Genomic DNA, 14915 nt, shown 5'->3' on the forward strand with positions numbered 1-14915 from the left:
TGTCCAAAACCTAATTCACATTCCTATTCTATCAAAAACCAAAGGAGGGGATGAGTTTTATCCATATCCAAGTTTTTAGATTTCATTCCAAAATCTTGATTCCCATTAGCCAAACACAAGGTTTAGAAATGAATCATTCCTTCATTTCTTAATCCCTAAATCAAACACCACCTAAATTTGTTTCCAACAAAAAAAAAAAAATTTATCTTCTGATATTGTGATGATCGAAATAGTTTTTAAAATAAATAAATAGGAAATACAATTAACTCTCCCTTTCTTTATTCTCTTAATGTGATGAGAAAATAAAAATGTCATCTTTGAACCAAACAATCACGCCGTTTAGTTCTAGGAGCGGTCCTGCTACGCCCAAATCGAGCCTTCCTAACTGCCTCAGATCCTTCTCCGATCGGACTCCTCAATATTCTTCTCCAATCCTTTCCTGCTCCCAAAAGATTACAACTTTTTTTTTTTTTGTCTCTTCTGCTTCAGAGCCTGCTGCTCTTCCCAGTTCCCAAAATCCGAACTTGGTAAGTCCTGATTTGTCAGAAAATTGTTCTTTCCATGTGATATATTGTTTTTGGGATTCTTCAATCGAGAAATGCGATCGAGTTGTGCTATTACTAATTTAGGTGTCGCTTAAAGTTCATTTGTTTTTGAGGGATTTCGTTTATCGGGGGTTATAATTTTGTAAGCTTTGGTGCCACTTCTATGTTTTGTTCTTTGATTTATTAGAAGGCCAGTGCCATTAGTTTGATGCTAGCTTATCGCCTTCTGCACTTCGTAATCTTATTTAGTCTATTTCTTGGTCAGATGTTTGGACTTCTCTTCTACTTGATTTTAGTTTTATGTTCGGACTCTTTTCTTGCTTAGTTTTGGATCTTGATGAGCATCGCCACCTTTGGAAACCCTGTTTCAAAGTTAGTTTTTTTTAATGCTTTTGCTTTAGTTTCTTGCATCATCAACTGAGTCTCTGTTGAATGTTATGCTTCATTTTATCATTAGGGATCTTAAGAAGGGAATGGTGGATTAATTATTTGACAAAGTCATTTTCACTTGACAAAATTATTTTGAGATCAAAATGCTGTTATCTTCTTTGCCTTTTGATCTAGTGCCCATCGTTTTGTGAATCATACAGGCTTAAAATGAGATTATGAACAAAGTCATGAAGTTCAAACCGGGAGATGAGGTGGAAATATTAAGAAGAAATGAGGAACCAAATGGCTCTTGGTTTCCTGCAGTGATTTCATCAGTTCTTGTTGACAAGTATTCTGTAAGATACAAACTATTCATATCTCCTCGAGGAAAGCCCATTGTAGAAACAATAGATGGTAAAGATGTCAGGCCCTCCCCACCTTTTGTTCCTTGCAAGCAAGATTGGAGTATCGGTGAAATTGCTGAGGTGCTTGATACACATTCTTGGAAGGTTGCAAAGATTGCTAAGATTCTGAAGAATGGATATGTTGTCGCCAAAGTCCTTGGCTCTATCCAGCTTAAAATGTTTCCTCTATATGATGTAAGGGTTCGACAAGCTTGGCAGACCAACCATTGGGTCAATAAGGTAAAATTTTGGTTATACCTATATGGCGGTATCAATCAATAACACTTAGATGTTTTTTTCTTACAAATGGACAAGTTGTGTATTTTTTCCATTCAGATGAGAGAAGGCATGCTAACCTTTTTTATCGGATATCTTGCTCTAACCTTCTATGTTCTAATCATTTGCACTAAGACTTATTATATATCCAATACCTGGAACAAATGCATGTTTGCTTGAATAATTTTTCACCCCCATCTCAGTGAAATTGCTATGTAGATATATTTACAACATCATCTAAACATGCTTTCATTGTAGGTATATTTACAACATCATTTAAACATGCTTTCATTGTAGGTATATTTACAACATCATTTAAATATGCTTTCATTATGGGATCTTCTTGCTTTGTTTATTGAAGGATGCAATTACTGAGAGATGCAGGCAACTGGGTTAATATATCTTACTCGTGTAATATGTATAAGCATTATCATAAGTGTGCAATTAGCAGTAACTGTGATAGGAAGGGGCCAGATTTTCCGAAATCTTAATTGTGTCCTCTCATTTGAGTTGGGTGTCTATGTTGTCTAATTGGAATAACGACCTAGTTCTGATCAGTGTTGACTATCAACTTCATCTCATGTCCATGGCAAATACAACCTAAATTATTTTAAGAAACATATAGCATGTATTTGTGCTAAATCTAAGCTTGATTGATCCAGTTAAACTAACATTAAAGGGCAGTCTAGGGCACAAAGCTTCCACTAATGCAGGGTCTTGGGGAAGAGTCTATTGTACATAGTCTTATTGCATTGCAAGATATTGTTTTTGCGACTTGAACTTAGTGACCTTCAGGTCACATAACAATAACTTTACCGTGACACCGAGGCTCTCGTTCATCTAGTTAAACTAACATTGGCTTGAATATTTTCTTGTTGTAGCATTTTAACTTCAAATTGAGAATACTAATGAGTTAACTAAGCTCAATCTGTTCATAAGAGCCATTAGTTAAATAAGCTCAATCTGTGCATAAGACATTTTGGTTTGCTTGCATTTTCTTAAATTTTATCAGAGTTTTGCATAAATGGCCTTTTGGAACATATAGCCTTATCATACTTAAGTGTTTCCTTTCAATAGTTCCAAAGTTTTGTTTGTTTCTGTTTGATGCTACAATAGATTATCAATATCTTGGAAAAAATAGCCTCTGATTTGAAAAAAGAGTGTACAACAATAGAATTTGATAGTTGAAAGACCTGAGACCTTCTTTAGTTCTTGCGTAACATTAAATATCCATCTTTCCTCAACTTCTGTTGGTTAATTCCCTTTCAGATCGCAAATGAGAAGTATTTCGATTGTGGTTTGATCCCTTCAAGCTCCAAACACACAACGAAAGTCAAAGTCGGAGCACACCAAGAACCTTACATTATACAGAAGGTTGGGACAAAACACTCGGAACCTTACAATGCGCATAAATTTGCCAGAAAACAGTTTGGTGCCATGCCTCATACGACTTTGAATAGGGACCTCAGCCTCCGCTACATCTCAACTCCTGATCGTGAGATAAGAGCTACAGACAGGAAAAGGAAGCCAAGCTCGGAAGCTGATGACCCTGACCTGCTTACCAAAGAAACTTTGCCTAGAAAAGTAGATACTGTTACTTTCTCTAAAGTTTCAGATCATGGAAATCGCATACCTAAGTCCAGTAAAACTAGAAACATGAACTCTCAAATACACACTGATAGGTTGTTCCTAGATGAGCATGACATGAGATTATTTAGAAGACCTATGGGAGTTGCTGAAGAGGCTGATGAATGCTCCATTGCTAGCTGTAGCAGTAACGATATAGCAGAAAGTTATTCTGGAGGTATGAGAAAACATTCTACGAATTCTTCTGGTGAATCTGCTGCTTTCATGTCTTTGAGTTCGTATAAAGGTGAGAGAGAGCAAGAAAACACCTCTAAAGATAAGTTAGCTGCTAGCATCCATATGTTAGAGCTACATGCATATCGGTCCACTCTGCAAGCTCTATATGCGTCGGGTCCTTTAAGTTGGGAGCAAGAGTCACTTCTAACAAATCTACGGCTCTCTCTCAACATAACTAATGAGGAACATTTGCTTCACCTAAAGCAGCTACTATCTGTGTAGTGATAGAGATTTTAACCTTCCGAAGATTAGTTTATGTTGCATTTCTTGCTGAGAAAGAATTCTTAGTCCAGGTTGACTCAGCGATACCCTGACATCTTCCATTAGCTTGGCTCTTTTTTCATGTGTAATATGACTATCACATTGATTTAAACAATGTTCACCTTATCATTAAACGATATGGTTGTGGTAATTAACTTCAACTGCAAATAATGTAGTGAGTTGCAAACTAGATTCTTCAGAAATGATAAAATGTTTATCATTTTGGCAGGATTTTCAATCTGTTCTTCAATTTTTCTTAAATGAGATTGGATAATACCAAGCAAACCAAGATGGTGTGTTTGGTTCTCGGAATGAAATAGATAAGAAATGAAATAATTATGTCTATCAAAATGGAATAGAGAACCAATGGAATTGGAATAATTGTTCCAAAGAATAGTTCTTGGGTGCATTGACTCGCTTGGGTTGAGGTGTCTGACTAGAGACGAGATCTTCTGTCTCGAAAATGTTGTGTCCCCGTATTCCAGTGCCGATTGGACAAATTAAATCACATCTCAAGGATGTAATGTACATCATAAAAATGTCATAGTCGTCCGATCGACGTTGGGACATGGGGACATAGTATTTTCGGGACAGAGAATCTCATGCATCTAGTCTGACTAGCATGACTGTTTCATCAGCTTGGCTAGATTAGTTCACCCATTCAATTAGACTAATCCACTTAGTGAACTAGTTGGTTTAACGATACTGTTTAAGCGACCATCTCAGCTTGATTATTTTTCCTTGTCAACTCAATTAGACAAGTCGTTCACTTGTCTAGTTTGACTCGATTGGTTTGCTAGGTTTGTTTGGTTCAATTAGTTTATCCCTATCAATATGTTTGGCTCAATCTATTTGATTTGACTTACCTGTTCAACCTGACCGGTCCAACTGACTAATTTGGATTGCATAGTGTGATTGATGTGAAACCGTGAGTGTATAATTACATCGTCAAGTAATAAAAATATCAATCGAGACAATTGATTAAATACTAATTAATTTCACACGATGAATTATCTAGATAATCGGAAGGTGGTTCAGTCATTAACGTTTGAGAAGAGAGAGAGATTGAGAAAAGAGAGAGAGTGAGTGCATGTGAGCAAAGGTGAAATTGAGTTTGCGAATGAATTTAGGATTTTGATTTCATTATGATGCTAATTAATATTCCTATTTATTGTTCATCTATCTAACTTCATGTTTACATTCTTGTAGGTCATCTAACTAAAGTCTGGCACAACCCTACAAATATCGCACTAGAGAATTTATTCAAGTTCTAACGTCATTAAGTAAAGAAGTAATTATAGAAAGTCCGGTTAAAGTACTCCTAGCCCCCCCCTTTTCCGGTCATACAATTACTAGAGTTATCTAATGTACTTCATAATAGTAAATTAATAATATTAAATAGAAGAGGTCACTTAGAAATTTCGATTAAAGGGCTACTTTTTGTCACTAAGAGCCTCCGGTCATATAATCGCTAGATTACACAAATTACTTCCCAACATTAATATGGAAAAAACTCACAAACTCTAATTAGATTCCCTAGTTGAATTGCCCTCCATTTTAAGGGGATGTCATAGAGAGTAAGGATACCCTCTATCACAAGTTCTCTGTTCATACAATCCAAAGCACTTCCTATACACTGTGAACAAAACTATATATCTACATGAATTGACCACACATACATTTTGTTAAATACATATAAGACACAACACACATAGAATATGTTAATGAACATATCATAGTACAAGAAAATGTCCAAATATATAATTCTTAAATCACATCACATCACATCACATCATAACTACTTCATACTCTTAGAATATGGAGGTTTACTCTATTGCGGGGGATTTACAAACGAAAACATAATATAAAGCATTCTTACAATCAAAACATAAGATAGAGAAGAAGAAATGCTTATCGAGGAGATTGTCGGTGTCTTCAGATTGTTTCCTTACTCCAGAGGAGGACAGATTGAGCGGATCAACGAAGATGATCACTCTAGGATTTCCCCCAGGGGAGAAAATCCTCTCCCAAGGAGGGGACCAAGTCCCCAGCCCTCGATATCAATCCTAATGGAGCAGATCCCCTTTTATAGGGGTTGAAATCGAATACGCAACATGGCTTGTGCTACTGGGCATGGACACTCATGTTGCGCGCATAAGGAAGTTCATATCTGCAGGGCACAGCCCGTGCCATTGGGCACAGGTAGCCGTGGCGAGGTAGCAGAACTAGGCATGACCATGCTGCTGGGCACATGCGGCAGTGGTAAGGAGGCTGAGTTTAGCACGACCCGTGCCACTGGGCACGGGCCACTGAGGCTGTCGATCCGGGCATGCCCCATGCTATTGGGCAGGGGCTGCTCGTGTCGGTTGCGGGAGCTTCTCCTCTTAGTCTTTAACTCTCCATTTCGCTTCATCCTTCGCCCCTGTCATCAAAATTACACGGAAATAGTATCTAGGAATAGAAAATTATTATAAAGAAATATTAAATCAAGATATCACGAATAATGCATGCAGAAGTACATCGAATGCAACATGAAAACTCAATGAAAACCCTATATACTTCACACTTATCAAGTTCCCCCAAATCAAACATTTGCTTGTCCTCAAGCAAATACTGTTGAATCGAAAGCGCTAGAGGGAGGGGGGGGGTGAATAGCGCTCGTGGCTATTTCGTTTGATTTAAAACAGAGTCGAAAATACGCAGCGGAATTAAGTAATAAAAACAAAGCAAACACAGAGGGACACAGTCGTTTACTTGGTTCGGAGCCTGTGACGACTCCTACTTCAAGGCCCGCGGTCGTTGATCGCTTTCGGTGGGCAACAACTATAAGCTCAAAAAATTGTTACAAGATTATTACAATAATTAGAACTATAAAATAAAATAATACCGACAGTAAGAATATCAAAATCTGGAGTTCCGGCTCGTCGGTATGTCGTCACAGCACTTCGGGATGAACTCGTTAGCAGATGAACGCAGAAGGATCGCTTATTAATGCTTGTTTAAAGTTGCCGCTTGAACCCTCCTTATAAACAGTGCTGGAGGCGCCTCCAGGCCGCTGAGTCACACGCGTGGATCAGCTCTGATCTGGTCGCGCCTTATACCACTGAAGGCGCCTCCATGCTGCTCCAAGGCGCCTCCAACGCCTGGTCCAAGGCGCCTCCAGTGACCTCCGAGGTGCCTCCAGCGTCTCTGGACAGCTGGCTTCGGCTAGCACCCGAGGCGCCTCCAAGCTCCATGGAGGCGCCTCAGACACTGTTCATCCGAGGTTAAATGTGCCCCTTTGTTCCTGCAAAATGTGTTAGTCCCAAACACATACCCTGCAAAACAAAGTTAGCACAGAATAGGTATACTAAATCAAAATATCGACAGTCAACGGACTGTCCGGGTCTGACTTCGGATTTTCCATTGGAAACTCTAGGTCGACCCGACGCTACTGTTCCCTCTACGGGGAACGCGTCCTCACCTACTCCACTCAGGAGATTTACCTGTTGCCAGTGCGATCCTCCAGATCGACTGGACTTTTGCTCGACGCTCGATGCTTCCGAACTTTCTGCTGGATGCTCGCTCCCTGACCCATCCAGTCTTCCACCTGATTCGCGACATCAGGACTTTTCACCTAGGGTTATCACCCCACCCCCTAGGACTTTTGCCTGACGCCCTCGACCCGCCAAGACTTTCCGCATAGGGTTACCACCCCCTATGACCTAGGGTTACCATCCCCTAGGGTTTTCCACCTGCCTAACTGTAGTTAGGACTTTTGCCTAAGTACACTTAGGACTTTTCTACAAACTTGTTCAATATATTAGAAACCAAAACACCTTAACTTTGAATCTTTTGACATAATCAAAACATAGGTTCGATCGTCGGATGCTTCCCGCACCAACAATCTCCCCCTTTTTGATTATGGCAATACGGTTCAAAGTTAAGTAAAAAAGTATGATAGTAAGTACAGAAACTTAAACATGAGCATAAATAAAAAACTTATGACAGTAAGTACATAAACTTAACTTTTCTCTCTCCCCCTTTGACATAAATAAAAAAGAAAATTAGAAAAAGAGAAAAACAAATATTCGATTTTAAACTCCCCCTGAAGGGTAGCATATATTTTTCGAAAAGAAATCAACTTAGCTATATTTTTAGCTTTTAAAATGATTGCGTTGAAAAAGCACTTTGCCAGATAGCTAAGTTTAGAACATAATTTTAGTTTTAAGAAAACTTGATTAAGCTTGAGAAATACTTCACTTAAGGATAGATAACATAGTCAAAATAAAAGTATTTTAACTTGATTTTCAAAGAAAACTTAGTCAAATTTGTAGTAGTTTTGAAGAAGACTTAGTTAAAGTTGTTCGAAAGATACTTAATTAAATTTGAAAAGCTTTTGAAAAAATATTTAGTTAAAAAAAACTTCTTGAAAGAAATATTTAGTTAACTTTTTAAATTAGAAAACGATTTTAATAAGGATTTTTTTTAAATACTTAGTTAAATTCTTAGTTTGAAAAGTAGGGAGTTTGATAGGGGATAATAAAAAAATATAGCCAAATTAGAGATAGTTTTGAAAGACCATTTAATACTGAGTTAAATTTGAAAAGTTTTTCGAAAGATATTAAATTTGAAAAGTTTTTCAAAAGTTACTTGATAATTAGCTTGACTCCGCTCACTCCCCCTTAATTAATGCAAACATGAATCCCTAGGGTCCTAGAGTCCAAGCATGTATAAAATATAATAGGTCTTTTATATTTTGCCTAATTTTCCATCTCACTCATTCTAGGTTTTCAGGCATGTTTAGCTTATGAGTGAGTGTGAGATAAAGTTAACTTTGTCAATAAAACTATTGAAAATATAACTATGAATTTCAAATGAGTAAATATTAAACTTTTGAGAATATATTAAAAATTAACTGGAGTTAACATTTGCAATCATAATTTGAAAGATATTTTAAACTCCTTTAAACTGATTGAAATTAATTGAATAATATTTTAAAATTAATTAACCATTTTAAGTAATTTTGAAATTAATTTTTCAAAGGTTTTGAAATCAAATGGTTTTCAAATAAATTGTTCAACGAATTTTGAATTTTTAAAAGAATTTTAAAATGATTTTTCAAAGATTTTTTAAATAATTTTGAAATTAAGTTTTAAAAGATTTTTAAAATGTTTTTTAAAAGATTTTCAAATAATTTTGAAATTAACTTTTAAAATATTTTTAAAATGATTTTTTAAAATATTTTTCAAATAATTTCGAAATTAAGTTTTAAAAGATTTTTAAAACATTTTTCAAATAATTTTGAAATTACGTTTTAAAAGATTTTTTAAAATGTTTTTTTAAAAATAATTTTTCAAATAATTTTGAAATTAAGTTTTAAAAGATTTTTAAAATGTTTTTTAAAGGATTTTTCAAATAATTTTGAAATTAAGTTTTAAAAGATTTTTTTAAATGTTTTTAAAAGATATTTCAAATAATTTTGAAATTAAATTTTAAAAGATTTTTTAAAATGTTTTTTTTAAATAAAGGTTGATAAAAATATTAGGTTAACTAAATTTTTTGAAAAATATTTTAGTTGAAAAATAATTTTTAGGTTAATAATTTTTTTTTGAAAAATATTTTAGTTGAAAAACAATTTTTAGTTAATTACTTTTTAAAAAATATTTTAGTTAAAAAATAATTTTTAGTTAATTAATTTTTGAAAAATATTTTAGTTGAAAATAATTTTTAGTTAATTAATTTTTGAAAAATATTTTAGTTAAAAAATAATTTTTAGTTAATTAATTTTTGAAAAATATTTTAGTTAAAAAATAATTTTTAGTTAAGTATTTTTTGGAAAATATTTTAGTTAAAAATTAATTTTTAGTTAAGTAATTTTTGAAAAATATTTTAGTTAGAAAATAATTTTTAGTTAATTAACTTTTGAAAAATATTTTAGTTAAAAAATAATTTTTAGTTAATTAATTATTTTTAAAAAATATTTTAGTTGAAAATTAATTTTTTTTTTTAAAATATTTATTTGAAAAAAAAAATTTAGTTAATTAATTTTTGAAAAATATTTTAGTTAAAAAATAATTTTTAGTTAATTAATTTTTGAAAAATATTTTAGTTAAAAAATAAGTTTTAGTTAATTAATTTTTTAAAAAAAATATTTTAGTTGAAAAATAATTTTTAGTTAATTAATTATTTTTGAAAAATAATTTTTAGTTTATTAATTTTTTTTGAAAAATATTTTTTTTGAAAAATAATTTTTAGTTAATTAATTTTTTGAAAAATATTTTAGTTGAAAAATAATTTTTAGTTAATAAATTTTTTGAAAAATGTTTTAGTTGAAAAATAATTTTAAGTTCATTTTTTGAAAAATATTTTAGTTGAAAAATAATTTTTAGTTATTTAATTTTTTTTTTGAAAAATATTTTAGTTGAAAAATAATTTTTAGATAATTATTTTTTTTTTGAAAAATATTTTAGTTGAAAAATAATTTTTAGTTAATTAATTTTTTTGAAAAATATTTTAGTTGAAAAATAATTTTTTGTTAATTAATTTTTGAAAAATATTTTAGTTAAATTCATTTGAAAAATAATATTAATTACGAATTTAATTTCGAATTTGAATTAATTTTAATTATGATTTTAATTTCTCATTTTAATTACGAATTTAATTTTTAATTTGAATTTCAGATTTGATTCTCTTTTATATCTCTATTCCTTAGTCATCTCACCCGATCTAAATTTTTAATCAGGTAATCCTACAATTTTTGTGAGATGAATTAGGTTCAATTTTAGGGTTATGTTTAACTTTGTGTTAGATTCAGGTTTAGCTTTGGGTTCAACAAGTAGGCGTTCTTTGGAATAAACTTCTGGGCTATGGTGAGTCACAAGGACATCATTAAAGTAACCATGCCTTCAAGATTTTCCAAATAGTCCTACCCATTGAACTTAGTAAGAAACTTTGGTCTAACTAGTTAGGATCCATAAAGGGTAGCTTCGGTCAGTTTCACTTAGCCAAATGCACCAGGTCGAAGCCATATCTTCCTAGACATGCGATGACTAAGTTTTCCCAACGTACTATCATCCAATACTTCACCAGTACCGTGGGTTAAGTTAAACCTAGCCTATTTTAATCCATCCTTAATTACCCTGCCGGAGGTGCCAGCTATTCTGAAGCCTTCCTTTGGATTTTAATTTGATTTAATTTGAATTTATCTTGATTTTAATTTAATTTGAATTTTAAGTTTATTTAATTTGATTTTAATTTAATTAATTTAGTTTTATTTTTATTGTTTTTCTTCTAGCTCCCCCTGGATCATAGCCTCGATATGGTCTATCGAGGTAATGTATTTGATCCATAGGGACCCAATATTGACTAAGTCCAACTTGATTAACCAGGTTAGACTTAGGTACCCATGCTTGAACTGATTTATTATTTTGTCTATTTACTAAGGACAGATATGATTTATATTTTCTTTTAGTTTTATAACCTAGCCCAGTTTTGTTGTAAACGGCTCTTTGTGTCCCAAGAATTAGGTCAAGCTTCTTGGAGCCCAAAGAGAACCGTTCTAAAGTATTTTTCAAGTCCTTGACCTGAGTTTTCAGACTAGAATTTTCTTCCTCAAGTTTTTGAACTCGAGTTGAACTTCCAGTCTGAACTGGGTCAGGTAAGGTCTTGGGATTGGTCACTTCTTTAAGGACTGCTACTTCCTTTAGAAGTGACTTGACCTTTAGGTTTGACTTAGCTAATTTGCGTAGTAAGTAATTAACTAAATTGTTAAGTCGAGGAACACTTACAGCGGGGTCAGGCCCTTCGAAAACGGATACAAATCCGTGGCTTCGCTCGAACTCGGCTTCTGACTCGCTCTCACTCTCGGACAGTTCAATCTGGTCCCGGGCCATCAGCGCAAGTAGACTCGTCTGATCGAGTTCATCGTCGGTGTCTTCTTCTGAGGATTCTTCCCAAGTCGCTTTCAGTACCTTCCTTTTACTCTGCTTCTTTGTATCCTTTTGGTTTGGGCAGTTGGCCTTGATGTGCCCTTTCTGGTTGCATCTGTAGCAGATCACCTCGAACTTGACTCTTGAGCTGGGTTGGCCTTCCTTGGATTGTACTACTTTCTTTAGGTCTCTCTTGTTGAAGCCCTTCTTCTTCTTGTAGAGTTTCTTCACAAGATTTACTAGTTCGGTTGTCAATTCATCGTCTTCGTCGTCTGAGTCAGGTTCGACTTCCGATTCTGGTTCAGTTCTTCGTCGTGATTTTGGTTCTCATGTTCGACTGGTACCTGCAACCAAAGCAACTCCCGTCTCGGTTGGTTGTGTATTAGTCTGTTCATGCAATTCAAACTCACAAAATAGCTAATCTAATTTAATAGAAGATAGATCCTTTTCGTTTGATTTAAAACAGAGTCGAAAATACGCAGCGGAATTAAGTAATAAAAACAAAGCAAACACAGAGGGACATAGTCGTTTACTTGGTTCGGAGCCTGTGGCGACTCCTACTCCAAGACCCGCGGTCGTTGACCGCTTTCGGTGGGCAACAACTATAAGTTCGAAAAATTGTTACAAGATTATTACAATTAGAACTATAAAAGAAAATAATACCGACAGTAAGAATATCAAAATTTGGAGTTCCGGGTCATCGGTATGTCGTCACAGCACTTCGGGATGAACTCGTTAGCAGATGAACGCAGAAGGATCACTTATTAATGCTTGTTTAAAGCTGCTGCTCGAACCCTCCTTATAAACAGTGCTGGAGGCGCCTCCAAGCATGTCCGAGGTGCCTCCAGGCTGCCGAGTCGCACGCGTGGATCAGCTCTAATCTAGTCGCGCCTTATACCACTGAAGGCGCCTCCAAGCTGCTCCAAGGCGCCTCCAACGCCTGATCCAAGGCGCCTCCAGTGACCTCCGAGGCGCCTCCAGCGTCTCTGGACAACTGGCTTCGGCTAGCACCCGAGGCGCCTCCAAGCCCCATGGAGGCGCCTTGGACACTGTTCATCCGAGGTTAAATGTGCCCCTTTGTTCCTGAAAATGTGTTAGTCCCAAACACATACCCTGCAAAACAAAGTTAGCACAGAATAGGTATACTAAATCAAAATATTGACAGTCAACGGACTGTCCGGGTCTGACTTCGGATTTCCCACCGGAAACCCTAGGTCGACCCGACGCCTACTATTCCCTCTACGGGGAACGCGTCCTCACCTACTCCACTCAGGAGATTTACCTGTTGCCAGTACGATCCTCAAGATCGACTGGACTCTTGCTCGGTGCTCGATGCTTCCGGACTTTCTGCTGGATGCTCGCTCCCCGACCCATCCAGTCTTCCACCTGATTCGCGACATCAGGACTTTTCACCTAGGGTTACCACCCCACCCCCTAGGACTTTTGCCTGACGCCCTCGACCCGCCAAGACTTTCCGCATAGGGTTACCACCCCCTATGACCTAGGGTTACCATCCCCTAGGGTTTTCCACCTGCCTAACTGTAGTTAGGACTTTTGCCTAAGTACACTTAGGACTTTTCTACAAACTTGTTCAATATATTAGAAACCAAAACACCTTAACTTTGAACCCTTTGACATAATCAAAACATAGGTTCGATCGTCGGATGCTTCCCGCACCAACAAATACAATTTAGAAAGCATGTGAATAACACTCTCCTAACTTCAATGAAATCATCTAATCCTATCCAGTAGTATCATCTTAAAGTGAGGGTACTCAATTCGTATTACCAAGCCTATAAGCTAGTTAAGTGCATAGTGCATGGTTTATCTCTAGCGTCTTGAGTTCCTACTTAGTCAAGTTATCATTCAATTGTATTCCCAAAGTTTTCGGCGTTAGACACTTACCTACCATACGCGAGGTTCTTCCTCTCTTCCCAATACAAAGTCTCAAAGATATGCTCGATATTGAGAGAAATGGAAAAATATTTTCCTAGTAACCTAATTCGGTCTCAAAGAGGCATATCAACCTTTCTACTCATGACAATTATTTTTTATCCCATTATTGCCTCTTTCCATTATTTTATTTTATTTCATTTTATTGCATCTCAAATATTTTCTTTTCTTTTTCTTTTCTTCACTTAGGATTTTGATTTTTCCAAATAAACTATCATAAATCGAGCATGATCTAGTAACTAAAATATTGGAAAAGGGTCACCTATGGTCACTATAATACTAATCTAACAAAATGAATCATAACTATGTTGTACTAAATCAACTTTTCAGAAATAAATCAAAAGTGAAGTATAATGGTCAAACTTGTTAGCTAGAGCCCTAGATCCAATCATTTGATGATTGTATTTTTTGGACTTGTTGTATCATATTCTATATAAATAAAGGCATTTGGTTTTTGGTTATTATACTTACTTGTATTGGTGCCAAATAAACTAAGTATAATAACGTCCTTGAGTAGAAGGTTCTTACCTATATCAATCGATTGGTTGAATCGATAGTGAGATGATATAGGGAACACTACTCTTAATCATTCCTAGTCGAGTATTAACATTCAGGGACAATGTTAATGCAATAAGACTAGCATGTAGGTCAACTCGATGACTTGATCTCACAAGTCATGGATATAGAGATATCAAGTTGACACGTGGGTATACATTAGAGAATGTATACTGAATGACCCGCCATGAGAAAGTATCATGGATCGTTATATGAGTGTCATATACTTTCTCATGTGGTTATTAGTATGACTACTAGTCCTTAGACCTGAAGTCACCATGGATCCCTACATAAGGAGTTATGTACTTTGGTTTCGTCAAACGTCATCCGTAACTGGGTGGACTATAAAGGCGATTACTGGATATGTAACGAATTATGCAGAGGGATGTGAGTGATGTAGATGGGATCTATCCCTCCTATATGACGGGAGTGACATCGATATTCTTGATAGAGTGAGACCACGAAGTGCATGGCCATGCCCAAATGAGTCAATATGAGATATTGAGCTCATTTGATTGAGTGAGTCTACTTGGAGTTCAAGATTTAGATTGGTCAGAGGATGACACGGTCTATACCTCACATTGATCAATCTAGATGTCTAGGATAGAAGGACACTTGTCATATATTGTGAGGAGTCACAATTAGTAGTCACAAGGTGATGTTGGATCTCAACATTCTTATAACTTGGGTAGTAATGATGTGTTGCTAGATACCGCTCATTACTTATGCTCCTAAATGGGTTTAGGGGCATTGCCAACGTTACAAGAACCTATAGGGTC

At 35.3% G+C, this 14915-nt stretch overlaps 1 protein-coding gene across 1 annotated transcript; it reads left to right on the forward strand.

Annotated features, from left to right (window-relative positions):
• Positions 1-302: 302 nt before the first annotated feature.
• On the forward strand, positions 303-3886 carry LOC121967237. The gene is made up of 3 exons (XM_042517334.1): positions 303-527; positions 1136-1558; positions 2864-3886. The coding sequence occupies exons 2-3, from the start codon at positions 1151-1153 to the stop codon at positions 3677-3679; spliced, it is 1224 nt and encodes a 407-aa protein (XP_042373268.1). The 5' UTR covers positions 303-527; positions 1136-1150; the 3' UTR covers positions 3680-3886.
• Positions 3887-14915: the final 11029 nt, after the last annotated feature.

Source organism: Zingiber officinale, chromosome 3B, assembly GCF_018446385.1.
Source record: "Zingiber officinale cultivar Zhangliang chromosome 3B, Zo_v1.1, whole genome shotgun sequence".
In the NCBI taxonomy this organism is placed as follows: Eukaryota; Viridiplantae; Streptophyta; class Magnoliopsida; order Zingiberales; family Zingiberaceae; genus Zingiber; species Zingiber officinale.

Bases quoted from the DNA above. Each gene is read 5' to 3' on its own strand.
- LOC121967237 (XM_042517334.1), top strand. From the start codon at position 1,151: ATGAACAAAGTCATGAAGTTCAAACCGGGAGATGAGGTGGAAATATTA. The intron at 1,559-2,863 runs GTAAAATTTTGG...ATTCCCTTTCAG, and splicing joins CCAACCATTGGGTCAATAAG to ATCGCAAATGAGAAGTATTT.